The sequence below is a fragment of the Vanellus vanellus genome (genome assembly GCF_965231255.1).
Source record: "Vanellus vanellus genome assembly, chromosome: 1".
Taxonomy (NCBI): domain Eukaryota; kingdom Metazoa; phylum Chordata; class Aves; order Charadriiformes; family Charadriidae; genus Vanellus; species Vanellus vanellus.
In genome coordinates this window covers 28,281,060-28,297,455 of record NC_138905.1, presented here as the reverse complement: position 1 = coordinate 28,297,455, position 16,396 = coordinate 28,281,060, and the positions used below count along the sequence as shown (strand labels likewise).

The 16,396-nt window shown below is 41.9% G+C and overlaps 1 protein-coding gene across 1 annotated transcript in view; it reads left to right on the top strand.

Moving 5' to 3' along the window:
- MET (MET proto-oncogene, receptor tyrosine kinase) overlaps positions 1 to 16,396 on the top strand; it is a 70,262-nt gene that overhangs the window by 27,676 nt on the left and 26,190 nt on the right. Inside the window, exons 4-9 of the mRNA XM_082479444.1 lie at positions 1,330 to 1,503; positions 7,207 to 7,367; positions 8,558 to 8,660; positions 8,866 to 9,002; positions 11,494 to 11,658; positions 12,521 to 12,620. Coding sequence (XP_082335570.1) covers positions 1,330 to 1,503; positions 7,207 to 7,367; positions 8,558 to 8,660; positions 8,866 to 9,002; positions 11,494 to 11,658; positions 12,521 to 12,620 — 840 coding nt within the window. The remainder of the gene's footprint in view (positions 1 to 1,329; positions 1,504 to 7,206; positions 7,368 to 8,557; positions 8,661 to 8,865; positions 9,003 to 11,493; positions 11,659 to 12,520; positions 12,621 to 16,396) is intronic.

The window sequence follows — 16,396 nt, the reverse complement described above, 5'->3', positions numbered from 1 at the left end:
TATTCACACTGCTGCTTTACGCTTTGCATCCTCCCAGCCCTGCCATTCCCTCGGGAACATTGGAGGGGCAAGTTTCCTCCAAGACTTTCCCCCTCCCCCCCACTAAACAAACCGACAGCCTAATATTGAGAAATGTTTAAATAATGTGAGAGCTGTGGTATAAACCAACAAAAGCCAGGAAATGCAAATTTTAAGGCTGAAACCCTGTCCTTAATTCAAGTGCTTGCAAAGAAAAAACACACAATGGCTTAAGGAAAGAATGGTGCTCACAGTTTCCTGGCTTTTGCGGGTTTGTGTCATAACATTATAACTTTTTAAGGAGGGGTGTGTGTGCAAGAGTTACGTGGGTGGGTTTAAAATTGGGAGCCAGGGTTCATAGTAAGGTTTGCAGATTGCTTTAGCATGTGGTCTACAAAGGGTTAATAAAAGATGAAGAGCTGTCATAAATATGCTATTGTCATAAGTAGATAAGCATTGTAGAACAGCTTTAAAACATCAGCAGATAATATTACGGATAATCCTAAACCATAATCGTAAGCAATAATTTGACCCCTTGAGTTCTATAAGAATTTACAGAAATACATCGGCCATTAGTAAAGATGGTTATTAATCATTTACTAGAAATGTATGAGATATTTATAGGAGTAATCTTCAAGAAAATGTCCAAAATAAGTATAAGGAAGGTACTGAAATGTAAAGAAGTATGATGTACTTCTAGATTAATGTAAATATATACTAATTTTAATATTTTGACTAAAAAGAATTTATTTAGAGTGACTATTATCATAAATATCCTGATATCTTAAATAATATAAATTTTAATTCATATTTTCGGTGTAGTATAGGGGTTTTGGCAGTAGGTGTTAAACAACAAGTACACGGGCAGTCACGTGGTGGAAGTGTGTCACAGATATTAATACAGCCTCACCAAAGTTGAAGCAGCCATCGTGCCTATTTTTACCAATGTATGAACTAAGGCATACTGAGATACACTGGTTTTTCCAAGAACTAGCGCGGAGATGGGAGGAGCGCACTGCTGTTTTCTTTTTCCATCAGCAAAAACTGCTATCTTGCTGTAAACACCAGATGCTGGTAGTAACTGTATATAACATTAAGATGCCTTTAGGGTTTCTCCCAAGCGAATTTAAAATCATGTCAGTTAAATTACTTATAAGATCCTATAATTACTGAGCTACGGAGAAGTCGAACCGCAGCTTGCACATCTGAAACCTGAGTAGCACCGCAGCGCGTGGCATAAATAGAGACTCTCCTTGCCGCCTTGGTGCATGTATTAAAAAGGATCCGCGCATCGTGTCTTTCCACCGGCAGATAACGAAGATCCCGCTGACGGGGCCGGGCTGCCATCACTTCGGGTCCTGCAGCCAGTGCCTGCTGGCGCCTCCCTTCATGCGCTGTGGATGGTGCGGCCAGCGGTGCCTCAGGTCTCCCGAGTGCCCCGGCGGCACCTGGACCCAGGAGACCTGCTTGCCAAGGGTTTACGAGGTAAAACGCTGGATTTCTCACATTTAGCTCTGAGGAAAGAACGCCGTCTGCGCTCTGTGGACATTTTCTGTTTATTTTTGTGCACTTATGATAAATGAAGTGGGGGCTCTCCTCGACTTCCCTTTTGCCTCGGCGTCCATAAAGGCTCTGGCTGGATGCACGTACTGTCCCTGAATGCTGCAGGCTCAGAAGCTCATGGTGGACATGTCTGTCTGACCACAAGAAGGAGCACCCTTCCCCTCAGACCCCTCTCAAAGAGAGGAAGGTGCTTCCCACCAGCAGATGCCCAACACAGGAGGTCTCCGCCCCCCAGTCCTCATCCATCCCCACACCAGCTCCAGCCTTGGAGGAAAGGGTGGTGTTTCCCTGTGGGGAAAAGTCCCTCTCTCCCCTACCTCAGCTTTGCAACAGAGCTGTCAACCCAAACACCACCCTGAGGGAGATGTTTTTTCTAACGTCCCTCCCCGGCTCCTTTCAGTGGTGCCCAGTGATAGAACAAGAGGTAATGGGCAGAAACTTGAACATAGGAAGTTCCATCTAAACATGAGGAGGGACTTCTTTACGTTGAGGGTGGCAGAGCACTGGAACAGGCTGCCCAGAGAGGTGGTGGAGTCTCCCACTCTGGAGACATTCCAAACCCGCCTGGACGCCATCCTGTGCAACCTGCTGTAGGTGACCCTGCTCTGGCGGGGGGGTTGGACTAGATGATCTCCAGAGGTCCCTTCCAACCCTGACCATTCTGCGATTCTGTGATTGTTCCCATGGACCCAGTTGCCACCGAGGGGGATAAGCTGCGGCCCTCCCTGGGACGGGGACAGCCGGAGGCGGCTGCCAGCCTGCCAAGGCCCATAAAGGGTATAGGAGAACGAAACCTCACGGAGGAGCAGAGCGCCGCGCTGGCGTGTTCCTGTTTTAGTTTAGCCATGGTTAACGCAGGATCCATAGTGGCCGGCTGTACGTGTAACCCAATCGTCCCGTGTGAAGTGTGACATAACCGTGAAGGCGGAGGTTTACAGGGCAGTTAACGGACTGGAAAACCGAAGGAAGGACAGGGATAAAACTTTCTGGTAGCGCCCGTGTGCTTTTGTTAGTGCATTTCAATTATGCTGTGTAGCTAAAAATACATTTTCCTTTATACAGCTTATAAATGGAGATGAAAATTTGACATGCTGAACTCTCAGAGAGAAAGGGGTTTTTAAATTAACAATGTATTTCTTTCAACCAGGCGGATGATTTCACGTACAACAACTTTTTAAAGAGTAAACAGGCAAAACTGCTAATAATCTAGAAACAAAGCTAGAAACCCATGTTTACAGGTTGTTTTTTTTTTCTTTTTCATGTTCACCTTTCAGATAAAAAATTTAGGACTAACACTGGCAAAATTCAATCAACAAATAATGAAGCACTATAGGAATCAAACCCAAAATAGATGGAAAGGAGTGTGTGTTTGCCTTGCCTTCTATTGCCATTTACCTTTGGGCAAAAGAGATGTAAAGAAATTGCTAATGCAGAATGCAAATAGTTTACTTTCCCTTTATACAAGAAGACATTTGTTTCAAAAAGGCTGTATTAGATAATCAAATCGCCCTTTCTGGCCTTGGTTTGTAGGAGACTATGAATCACCCATTCAGAGGGATACACTGAGGATTAATGTACATTTTTATATACCTCTGCAGGACCAAGCTACTCACACCTATACTTCACAGCTTGTTTGGTGCTTCCTAGAGCTCAAGCACAAGTAGCAGCCCTTAATATTTTTTCTCGGCAAAACTTCCCAGCAGTGGCTGTACGTTGCCACACCTCCAAAAGGATTTCTAAGGCAGTGAACTGCTTAGTTTCTGATTTTCGGAGGTGCTGAGCTCATACAGCCCTCCTTAATTTTAATTATGAGGGTGTGAGCTCAGCAGTTTTAATAAGCAAGTGCCTGGAGCCTGTGCAGAGATGCTTAGACCCAGAGGTGTGTTCCCAAGGCCACCTCTGCCGTCCCCGTGAAGCCACGGGGAGGACTCATCCAGGGGAGTGCGCCTTGGACGCGGGGCAGTGGGAACAGGCGTGGGGCCGGCCGGGTGCTCCCCTTCCCCGAGTGGCTCAGCCCTGCCTGCTCAGCACAAGCCCCGTCTGCCCCTGTAATGAATATGGATCTGTGGCACTGATGGATCTTAAAGTGAATCTCAAATTACAGCGTGCCCAAGTTGGTAGAAGTTGCTTCTAGAAGGCTTGTAAGGAAGAAAATGCAGCTGAGTACTTAAATCCCTTTGGATTGCTAGCTGTTAAGACAGATTTCATGCTCTACTGGACCATGACATTTAACATTATTACTGAAAAAAATATAAAACAGATTATTCATCATCTTCTGATCTGTCTTTAAACCCATATGCATAAAATATGAGAAACAAGCTTGTTTTGTTCCTAACAAACGGAGGATGACCTGCTTTGCATGGTATCTGAAATTCAGTCTGACACACCCCCCCCTAATATTTTGCAGCTTTTGGAGGGACAGATTGCTTGAGGTATGTCATATGATCGCTTTAACCTGAGGGGAACACGAAGGTTCTCTGATGGTCTGATCCAATGGACGTTAGCTGAGTCTTCAACAGAGTTTTCCCAGGTTATTACAGAGTGGAGCACAGTGGAAAAAAAAAAACAGTACTGTGATACTGTGATTACAGAGTGGAGCACAGTGGAAAAAAAAAAAAAGAAGATTTTCCCCTCATGAGGGATAGCAGAGAAGAAAGCCAGCGTTTTCCAGTGGAGTCCCGCAGATCCTTCGTCTCTCTGCCCTGCTTTAAGCACTTTTCCTTGGAGCCGTGGGTGGCGGGGAGGACCCCACGCACCCCAGCCCTGCGGGGAGCGCAGAGCTCCAGCTCTGCTCGAGCATCCCCTCTGCTACAGGCAGCGCAGCAGCGATGGTGCCGGGACACGTCCCCACCACAGCCCGGCACCCACCCCACGCCTCGGCTCCGTACCCCACTCCCACCCACCGCCTCTGCCAGCAAGGAGGAGGCAAGTTTTTGTCATGCCCCTGGGCTGGCGGGGCGAGAGGAAAGCTGTGGGACTCAGAAGAGGTTCCTGGGAGATGACTTGGTGCTGGAACAAATTGCAGGCATCTGTGTGCGGCCCTCAGGTCGCGCTGAAAGGTGAACGGCGTAAAAGAAGAAATAAATTGGTCTCCCTTTTAATTCTTTGTTGTGGTTACAAACCTGACCTGGTGTGTTGTTGTTTTTAAAGCGAGTCATTTTAGCTGGCTTTTATCTCAGATGTATCAAGAACATCGGGCCTTCTGCTGCCTGTTTAGGTTGGAGGTTTTGCTGGAAATTTCACATGTGGCCTGTACATGTTCTTGCCTCTTAATTAAAACGAATGGGCCCTTGAAACTTTAATAAATAGATACTTTCTTCCAACAATTTATAAGGTATGTGAGTGGATATTAGCATAATGGCTGTCAACATAAACAAAGGAAAAACACAATACTTTAAATTTTTCCAAAAAGAAAAAGTTAACTTTCTCTCGCTTAACCCAAAGTCCAGAGAGCAGCAGGGAGAAGCAGAACATCGGGCCTTGCAGCAGGACTTATTCCATCTGATCAGTGGAGTTTCCTTGCTATAGAGAACTTCTGAATTCTAAAGTTCTTAACATTTATAACGGATTTGGGTTTTGCTTACTTTCTGTTACTACCTGCGTGACGGAAGCACACAGAAGATGCCTACGTATGCCTCAGCTGAAAGTCCAGGAGGTTCACTATTCATTCCCGTTTACTCTCCCAAGAAAAAGTCTGCAAAACCATGTTTTGACTTTCAGTGGTTTCATCGTACAGAACAAGTGAACTAGAAATAAAGAAATTAATACAAACACTCTGGGGGAATTTCTGCAGAACTTAAATTAAAAAAGTGTAAGATTTGGTTTATTTTTTGCTGTCTACTCAGAAATCTTGCCTCCTAAATTTGCTGGCAGAATGCAGTAAATACTTTCCCTCAGTTAAGGCACATGGGTTGCTATCACACAAGTCTCTTTTGGCAGATCGGATCAATCAAAACCAGTTAAGTGCCTTCAGTTTTTATTCTGTATGGCTTTGTGAAGCCTGCTTTTAACGCCCTTATTTTGCTAACTTATGGATTACATTTCAGACTCTCCAAATGCCACACGTCAATGCATTATTGTACAATACATGAGACATCCTGTACCCCCACAGAGCAATTTCAGTTTCTGCTAGGGTTTTGTTACTCCAAAAATAGATGGTGTGCTGAGATATTAAGTAGAGTGGAAAACTAGGATCTGAAGTCAATCCAGATTTCAAAGAAAAAAAACAAAGAAATTTAGGGGAAGTTAAACTTGGGAATAGCACAGACTCCACGGGATACAGTACTGCTCCATGCTCTTCGCTGGAGTGTTGTGTGTCAGGGGGCTGTGTGAGCATCACTCCTTTTTTATGAAGTTTGTGCAAAAGTACTGTTCCTGCATAGGTTCCCTCTTCTTTGCTCATTCAGAGCTGATTCAAAGCTCATTAAAATAGGAAAGATTCCTACTGGCTTCAGTGCATTTTAGATCAGACTCTTTGTCTGGTTTCTAATGGGGGCAGTAAATTTCCCCATATAGAATATATGGTATAATTCTTTTGAAGTACTCTTCAGCTGCCTTTCTATCTACAATAGTTCATTTGTGAGAGTCTTGAAGTATAGCTACAAGAGAGTTGAAAAGAAATGTGCTGTCTTACTGGATTTCCAGATGAAATAATAGCCAAGTATCTCTCAAACACTTTCCTTTCAGCTTGAAAATGAAGTCGGGTCCTTTGAAAGGCACAGCTGTATTGCATTTTAGGGGCAAAATTGCTATCACTAAAGCATTAAGTCTGAGACATTTAGGCACTATGACCACAAGTATAAATTCAGTCTTACATTCTCTGTTTGTCCAGTGGTACTGGTATGTTTGCAAAATTATGCAGTATTGTTAAAAGTCTCCATAAACCCTGAACCAATGTCTTTTTGATTTATTTTTTTTTTAACTGGCAGTACTGACCAGTAGTTTTACTGAGTTTTTTGTAAGACTTCTATAGTGTTCCTACATTTTTCCCACCATTGTTATATTTTACAGGACAATTTACAATATGCAGAAAAAAAAAAAAAAGCATTTCCTTTGTAGATTGTCTCTGTGTTTCTGAGGGGTAGGGTTTTTTTTTAACTCGGAATTAGAGGTGACCAAATGTAAAAGATTTAAGGAAAGAATAGCAGAAGTCACGTTAACTTTATCACAGCCAACGCGATATCGGATTTTGGTGTCTTTGAAGCTACTTCATTCTGAACCTGACTTTCATCAAGCTGACAAAAAAATGGTCATTTTGGGGCTCTTTTGTGTTCAGCATTCAGCTCCTAACAAAATAAGTACATTGTATGTTTTACATGCCAGAAATAAGATGTGCAAGACAAGAACAGCAGGATTTAAAAGACTGTTACAATGCACAGCTTGTTCAGTGCCCCTAAACACTATCCTTCAAAGCTTTCTAGTACGGGTTTTGTTATTTATTGCTACTGTCAGAGAAAGCTCATAATGTGACAAATGAAAGGTGAAGAACAATTAAGATGAATGGTAGGACATAGTCTACCAGAAGAAATCCTTTTCTAAAATTATTTCTTTGCACATTCTTTTAACTCCATTTGAAGTTCAGGAAAACCTGATGTAACTAACACTTTTTTTTTTTTTTTTAAACAGATTCTCCCAAACAGTGCTCCCTTAGAAGGCGGGACAAAACTGACACTGTGTGGATGGGACTTCGGATTCAGCAAAAATAATAGATTCGAATTAAAAAATACAGTAGTCTATATTGGAGGACAAGTTTGTGCTCTGGAAGCAAAATCTAGCAACAAAAACAAGTAAGAAACCTAAAGTATGAATTTCCTTTTACACAGATGTTCTTTATATGGTATGGATTTTTTAATGATACAAACATTGAGTCTATAAGTGTCATCTCCGATTCTGAAATTCCAAACAGGAAGCAATCCCTTGGTTTGATAAGCTCCCCAAGAAAAAGGTGCTTGAAATGGAGATCAAATAAATGTTAATGCCGATAGCTCCTGCAGCAGCTTTTTCTGGTTTGTCTGCGAAACGCTGTTCAACATCTGTGGGAGCTGGCAAGAATGAAACTATTCAAAGGTTTGAAAAGGGGGCAGGTTCCTTTGGCCAGGATCCTGCTGGGCTCAGTTATGTCACCTCCTTCTTCCTGATCTCTGAGGCTGCTGGAGAGAAATGTGAGAAGATGCAGGTGTTTCGTCATCCAGAGGCTTATGACCCTCAACTGCACCTCTCCTCCTCCTCCTCCTCAGAAATATGTCTCTGAGACAGTGGGATAATGGCTTAAGTTTAAGACAGAGGTTATTCTGGGTTTTATCTTGAAGAAATAGGAAGTTCAATGAATATCCTCTCTGGGTTCAAAGCATATGACTATCTACTACCAAAGCAATGTGCAAATGGTGGCACGGCTTCCTTATTCATATACACAGCAGCAAAAAGGTCACCCTCCAGAAGTACTGAGCACTCCCCTAACTGCCACTCTGAACAGTCTTAATGCAAACAAAGTGATTTAAGGAAACTAGCTTATATATGAGACTGTGTAAATGTAATGTAATACATTGACATATGCTGCCGCAAGAGTTTAACTTTCGTTTGTGATAATATTTAAATTTATACAACAAACTTGTGTATGTGACACATTTTTTTTCTAATCCTGTTATATGCCAAGATTTGGCACTAAAGGAAAATTCCAAAAACCACCTCGGCCATTGAATGGGAGGTAACTGTTTTCTTTAGCATGCTTCTATTTTGCTGAAATTTATCTGGTATATTAAAATAATTTTCTCTGGCTAAGTATAAGTGTTTGTATTTAGTATTGAAGAAGATGACCACAGTTCTTTTAGCTGTTATTTCTGAAATGTCCCTGACGCGCGTAGATTGGTGATTTGTTTAGTATGGATCCTCCATTATTATGAGTTTGAGTTGGTTCTATTTTAATACAAAAAATGCCAGAAAAAAAATGTGATCCCATCTTTTTCCTTCTTTTCCAAAGGCTGGAATGCACAGTTCCTGCTGCAAAAAATCCAAGTTTTAATATATCCAGTAGTGTTTCTGTTGGACATGGCAAAACACTATTCAATACATTTTCGTATGTGGTAAGCACTATGATTAAAACTTTATTGTAAAATTAGCTTCAATATTTACTGGAAGGAGACTCCTCGTGAGTCAAATCCAGTATGGCAATTCCTGTTTGGTTTATTATTACTTCATGGAAATGCTAATAAGTGTTTTATGATTCTTCCTCTTCATATTTTGAAAATAATGTAACAATCCACTGTTCTTATTTTTACCTCCCCTCAGAATCCTGTAATAACAAGTATCTCTCCCACCTATGGCCCCAAATCTGGAGGAACATTGCTAACTGTAGCTGGAAAATACCTGAACAGTGGAAAATCCAGAAGGATTTTTGTTGGTGAGAAACCGTGCATCTTAAAAAGGTAATGAAGTCACTAAAGCATGATGCATTTAATATTTAAATGGCTTAATTAAAATGTCTCGAAGTGAAAAAAACTGCAAACATGCATTGCTCTCCTCTCCTTGTGTTACACATCGGAGAATTGATACTGCAATAAGCGTTCCGTTCAGGATTACATCCTGACTTTAGGATGTCTGAAAGGTTCCTAGAAGGGACTACGGTTCCCTAGAAGACTTGTTTATTCTGTAATGCCTTCATTAACCTCATTAAAAGGTTACAGATCAGTAGCAAATCAGCTTCTAATGGACTTGAAACTGCCTGTTTCCCATATCTTTTGTCACCCCGACTCCCACACACTCAGCCCTCTCTCTTGTATTAGCAAGAGCTGCTGTTCATTTAGCAGCTCCCAGTGGGCGTCCAGTGGGTGCAGGTTGCCATTACCTACTGGTTTGTTCAGTGGAAACCTGACCAGTGTGAGAATGCATATCCCGTGCAGAGGGGCAGCTATTTCTGAGCTACTATCAGTGAACAGCCTGCAAACCAGAGGCAACATCAGTTTGGGACTTTTCCTGGTATATATAAAGTTGTTTTGAGGATTAAGCCAGAATTTGTCATGGCTCTGTACTGGATCCAGTAGGAGCTGAGTCAAGAATCTTCAACATGCTCTCTGTGGAAATTACTTCCATCCCAGCTGAATATAAATGTTGAATACTAAGCACAGATTCTCTGCTGTGGGCAGACAAGCATTCTGAATTTGGTGGCCATTCTACCATCAAATCCAGTGCAAATCCTGCGGGGTACAGCAAGGTGGATCCGGCTGGAGTGAACAGAATTGTCACCTCTGCGACCAAGGGCAGAATCTGGCCCATTGTGTCCCAGAAACGGGATGTCCAGCAATTCCTCTACATTTTGAGTCTCTGCTACTGATTATGGAAAGTTGTAGTGGTGAAACATCACACTTGTGGAGAACGTAGGGAAGCAATAGCCTATTAGTTAACGTCAGACTCAAAGTCAGGAGAGCTAAATTTTATTCTTTGCTGCTAAATGATTTATTGTATGCTCTTGATCAAATCAGCTAAGTCTGACTAAATCGAGAAAGGGATTTAGGTATTCAAATCTGTTATTTAATCACTGCCAAGATCTTCAGCTCTTCTGTTCAGTGGCTACTTAATAGTTTAGGGTGGCATTTATTGATGTCATCGTTTCAGCTGGTCAAGTAAGGGGCAGATATATAAACCTTTTGGGAATGATTCATCTGATCCATTTGAGAAATCTACTGTGGGGGTGAGATGACAGCCTGCTCAGAGGCAGACATCTGCTTTGGTCAGGTGAGCCTCTAGGTATTGAACCATAGTTGGAGATGATCCAGAAAGATGATCCAGCACCCCTCTTTCTCACCAGCCAGGTTGTCTGGAGACTTCTACACAGGTCTTAGCTGGTTTCTGAGGGCAGGTATTTCTCTACCTAAACTGGCAGCTTTCCCCTGTTCTGAGGGCAGCCAGATCAAGGGTTTATTTTTTTCCTTTAAAAGGTCTTAAAAAGCTTCCAGATACATATGAACAAATCACTAACCCTTACAGTACATCATGAGCCCCACCTTCCTGGAAAGCTTCAGAAATGGCAGCAAATGCCCCCGTTGTCTAATTTGGAGAAAATCTCTCACATCCTTTGAGAATGGCCCACTTGGAGGGCTCCTGGATGTGGTTGGGCCCAAACCACTGAAACCAGCTGGTAGAGTTACATTTGCTTCTCCACTCATCTGTTACCCTTGCCTCTGATGTTCCCCGCTCCCTGCAGCCACACTTCATGGGCTTCAAGCTTCAGGATCCTTCACCCCTCCACTGCCCACTCACCCACTGAGCTTGGTGTAGGAGGAGGACTTCCAGGGCCAAGCATGAGAGAGCAAGGGAAGGGTGAATATCCCAGAGACTCTGCTGCTGTGCTGAATTCAGCCAGCTCCTCCTGAAATTTCACCTTGTCCTAGCTTCTCCTTGCCCTATGCCTGTCCCTCAGCAGTGACTGGAGTCAGCAGGTGCCCCCAGGGCAGGACATCTCTGACATGCTGGTATGTCCCCCACCAGCACCTTTTCTTGAGGTTTTTAACACAGGGTGAATCCTGTGGATTTGACAGAGAAAGACATTATCTCTTGGTTACAGCAGAACAAGTCATTCTCCTTAAACCTGGAGTGTGCTGTTGTTTTCCAGGCTGGAAGCTGTCTTTACAGGGTGCAGGAGCTGACGTGGCTGTTGCCAGCACTGGGGAAGCACCTCCCAGCAGGCAAGGTGCAAGTCAACCAAATTAAGATGAATCTTGAGCCTAAGCGGTGGTGGTGGTGGTGTTTCTACCTCATGCCATGCTTATTTACTGCAATATGATCATCCAGTGGGGGAATCAATGACATTTTTTTTACAAGTGGGTCCTTAGGTGGGGTTGGGTCTCACTAAAGGACCATGTTTTAAACTGAATACAAGGTTTATAATGCTGACAAGCAAGCCCTTTTCTGTCCTTCCAGCATATCAGCGAGCACTGTGGAATGCTACACTCCGGCACAACGAATTCCCCAGGAATATCGCGTGAGGGTGGGAATCGACGAAGCTGTTCGAGACGCAAGCGGTCATTTCACATACAGAGAAGACCCCGTTGTTTTAAAAATTCATCCAGCCAAATCTTTCCTTAGGTGAGTAAAAGTTTCTTATAGAAATAAAAGTAATGAATGAAAGAAGAATGGCTACAGTGTGCGGCAATCTATCAAAAGAAATTGCATTTTTATCTCTATCTGCCATGCCAATTGCTTCTATTACGGTGCAGTTGCAGAGGGCAGATCATTTCCTTTCAGAGGTGGAGGAGAAGGGGGAAGGGTGCCTCTTTTCTTGATGTGATTTAACTCCTAGCTGCTGCTGAGCCTACCTGTGATGTCCTGCTGAGATACCTACTGTACAGCTAAGTGTGTCTCCTATACTGCATCTGGGCATTACACTGATTAGTGAGGCAAATCATTTAATGTGACAAGTCAGTGGTACTCAGGAGAGCAAATGGATTTTAAAATAGTCTAAATCCAGTGCTACATAAATATTATGAATATATATGTATGGTAGTATGTGTGTGTTTTTAAGTGACATATTTATGGTCTCAGTAGCTCTAATCCAAGACATCTGCCTTTGCCAAAAAAATGTCAGCAGTAAAAAAGACACCTTTTTCAGCACCACTGAAAGCAATAAGTTAAGTTAGCAAATGCTAAGTACAAGTATACACCCTCCTTTAAAATGTACACATTTGTTTTATATCCTGTCATACCACGATTTTAAAAATTATTTTTCTTTTCTTGTATTTGATTAGTTGTTATAGCAAGTGTGGAATTCGTTTCCCAGAAAAGTAATCTCACTGCTCAAAGCTATGTATTTGCATTCACCCCATATATCCTTAATTCTGGTTTGATGTTGTCATTTACTCTAAAATTTAATTTGTAATTAAGATTATCATAGCAGATGTATCATTATCCTACTCATTCTTTTTTTTTTTTTTTTTTTCCTTTTTCCTAGTGGTGGAAGTACAATCACAGCTCAGGGAATCAACTTGAACTCAGTGTGCTTTCCTCAGATGGTGATTACTGTACCTAAACTGGGAATGAACTTCTCTGTGGTGAGTCAGTCTTGGAGAAGACAATCTGTTATCTTGCCATCTTTGTGTGGTGAATGGCACAGAATTTTCAGTCAAAATACTTTGATTTTTGCCTTGAAACTTCAGGGCTTCCACCAACATTTTGGTGTTTTCTGCATAGACTGTTTCCACCACATAGGCAAAACTCAACAACAAATTTGAAATTAAGCTGGGAGTAGAACAACAGTTTCCAAGGAACCTCTTCCAAAGAAATAAGGCTTTTACAGTGTCTGATAACAAGACTTTTATATTGCAATTTAACAATGTAAATTCGGTGACTATGCACAGAACAATGGCATACAGGTATGTCAGATTACATGGCAAGTTCAAGTGCTACTGTGATAGGTAGGAAATAAATTCAAAGGGTGACTGTGGATATAAAAGGAAAATGGAACAAGCGTTAAAGAAAAAGTAAATACGTAAATTCAAAAGTAAGTATTATTTTGAAGAATTTCTGATTGCCTACTGGGGCAAAGCTTTCCTAACTCATCAAAGTTCAGTAACTAAGTTTTAAGAGAAGTTTGGGCTTTTGCAGTTGGGTACTTCCACATGATCAGAGGGTCAGTCACGGACCTGAGCCTTCTTTTGTTACCTGAGTTGATGATATACAGTATCTAAATCTAAATAGGGTGTTCAGATATGACCATGTGATTTTTACTTTAATTTTTATAAGGCAAAGATGTCATTTATTGGCTAGTTGTACTGGAGCTGTTTCCTGTAAGCTTTTGCCTACACATTTATCTTGCACCTCCAACATTTTCTTATCCTATAAGGTCTGTTTAGTCTAACTGAAGATAAATTGACCTGCACGCTTTATGACGTGCTACACTACTGCTCATATTCTCAGCTTATTTCTAATGATCATCATACGCTATTTCCTGCACTGAATTCTAAGTATTAGACCTAGGTTTGATCAAAGCATTTTAAACGGTATGTCTGCAAATTTGCAGTCTTTTATAGCTTCAAGGTCATAATATTCTTCATGATCCTAATTTGTGTAATATTATGAGTGTCGGGACCTGAATTTCAGCTGGTTGTAATCATGGCTTGTAATTTAATGGGTTCAGATTTTAATCTGAAAATCAGTGCCCCTGCAATGAAACATGGTGTTCAATGTTATCAAAAAGACACTTTATCCGTGAGTTGGAAAGCAAAACATTTCAGTGAAATCAACCAAACTCAAAATTTGTTAGGTTTTGAGTAATGTGGGCATGATTATTTTTAAGTACGGATTTCCAAAGAAAAGATCATTGCTGAAATCAGCTCTTTAGATTTTGCTTTGTATGGATTTGAGCAGCCTTTCTTTTGAAGATCATTCACTTGCTTTCTGTCTTCCCCTGTGAGAATATGCAATATTGCTTCTCTCCAGGCCCTGATTCTGCATACCTTGTTTGTCAAATAGTTGGGACTTCCTCAGAATTTGAGCAGATTTGAAAGGATATGAAGTTTTAAAGAACTAAATCCACGGTCCAAAAGTGACTGGCAACTCCAGGCAATGAACACTGTTCACACTCTCCCCCGCATATTGGGGAGCAACCTTTCCTTTGAGCAGTGGTATGCTGCCATCCTGCCTTTTAACCTGCTGTTGGAAAAAAAGACGTGGACATAGACAGTCAGAATTATCTCCCTTATTCTTTTGCTTTTCATACCTTGCAGTGTGCGTGATATTTGCCAACACAGAGGAGGCAGGTCTGACCCTCCTTTTCCGTAAGGATGTCTGTCCCCTACCACTGCCGATCTCTAATAATCTGCCCCAGTGTAAAAGCAGCTGTACACAAGTTCATTCTCCCTGCACAAAGGGTGGAATATAACCTCAGACATGTTATAATCCAGGGTGTTATATACTTTGACGCTGCCCAAGCAATATGTTTTGCTCTATTGAAATTAAAGGCTTCTGGCACTCAGTGGCTTTCCCTGCCTCTGGCAGCCCAGCTCTGCTTGCCATTCCTTCTGCCTCTACTCTTTACCCCGAGCTTATTCCTCGAGGAAGGATATTAGTTCTCAGGGAGAAAGGGAAGATTTATAAGTGGCGAAACAAAACTGCACTGTGTAACTGAGGAAATTGCTGGTGGAGGATGCCTATGGCTGCAGCCTGCCCCATCCCGAGCTGGAGATTCTGGGCCCTATGCATAAGCGATATGCCAAAAAATAAAACTTTCGTGCAGCCATTACAAAAATAAACAACGGTAGCACTGCAATGACCAGCTATCCCTTAAAGGAGAAAAAGTGTTGTGGTCCTGAATAGACAAAACCCAGACAAACAGTCCAATACAAACCAAAATGATCAAGAAGTCCTACAGCTGAGGTTATATATCTTTTTAGATATAGATATAGAGAGAAACTTCTTAGTTTGGGAGAGAAGAGCCAACTGAGTCTTTTTTTTTTATTGTTATTTAAGCCCTTTTTCTTTTCAGTTTTTTCTCACCAGCCTCCTCCAAGAAGCTGCTTTTGTCAGCATTCAGAAACTCTGGCTCTTGGGAAAACCAAAGCCAGCACTGAAACACATCCCAGAGCATCAAAGGAAAGTACAGCTGGGAGGGACCACAAAGACCTAGCCTGGCCCGATTCTCTGTGGCAGGAGCAAATGTACGCAGACCACTGCCTGACAGATATTTGTCTAAGCTGTTATTAAAGCTCCTTGTGAAAGAAATTTCACAACCTTGCTTAAACAAGCTTTGGAGAGAGCTGCTCTACCTGCTTACCTAGCGGTTTGGAAAGACTTCTTTCTAATAATTAACCCAAATCCTAGCTGCTAATTAGCTATCTTCTTGCTTAACCCTCAGTGGACACAAACAACAGATTAACAGTCTCTACTGCTAATTTTACATATTTGAGCTACATTATGATTCAGCCTTTCTCTTTTCCAGTTAAAACAAAACAAACCACTCCAAATTCTCCCGATAATTGTTGTTTCCTAGAGCTCTGCTCATTCTTTCTGCCACCTCCCAGACCCTCTCCCATTTGCCTAAAACTAGTGGTGCCCAATTTAAAAGAGGTCTCACCTTTTCCTGCCAGCTATCTGTCCCCAGACCCTTAGTTCACTCCCTCGGGCTTAATTGTGGCCTAGAGCCCTGACAGAGTCGCAGTGAGAGTGGAGGGTCTCTTTGGAAAGCAGCAGGAACTGTTGGGGATGCTCTGCATCTCAAAGCCTCAGGGAGCAGAGCCAGCTGACATGCCCTGGGGCATTTGCTCTTCTCTGCCTGTTCTTGCCATCCCGGTGGAAGAGATGAGCAGTACAACTGGTAAAAGGGCTCTCCTGGAACAACTCCCCGTAAGAAATGCAGTTTCACTGAGACTGAAAAGTGTTGGGGGCACTATGCCCGCCTCCTGTAGAAGAAACATTTAAGTTGAGCTTTTCAGCTTTCATGTTTGAAGTTCAGTATTTCTTCTATAAGGCAGAAATACTTTGCCTCAACTATATAATTTTCATTTCATATATATTTAAATTTCCTTAAAATTATTCAATACTGTGTTCATACTAGTTTTGTTTATATTACATTCTGTGTTAACACTATCAAAAGAATACTTTTTGGCTTCTTTGAATTTGCTGTTTCAAGGAATGAAAAAAATATTCTAGAGTTATTGAACCACATGTTTCAATACTTGCAATGTGTTTCTTTTTAATTTCTATTTCGTGGGTTCTTTTGACCATTTGTTCTGACTAGGAACAAAAAATATGAATTTAGGCAGTGCTGCATAAATTCCCGACAGTTCTAGATAATGCAGAAGGATGCACAAACCCTCTCATTTATGCTCAC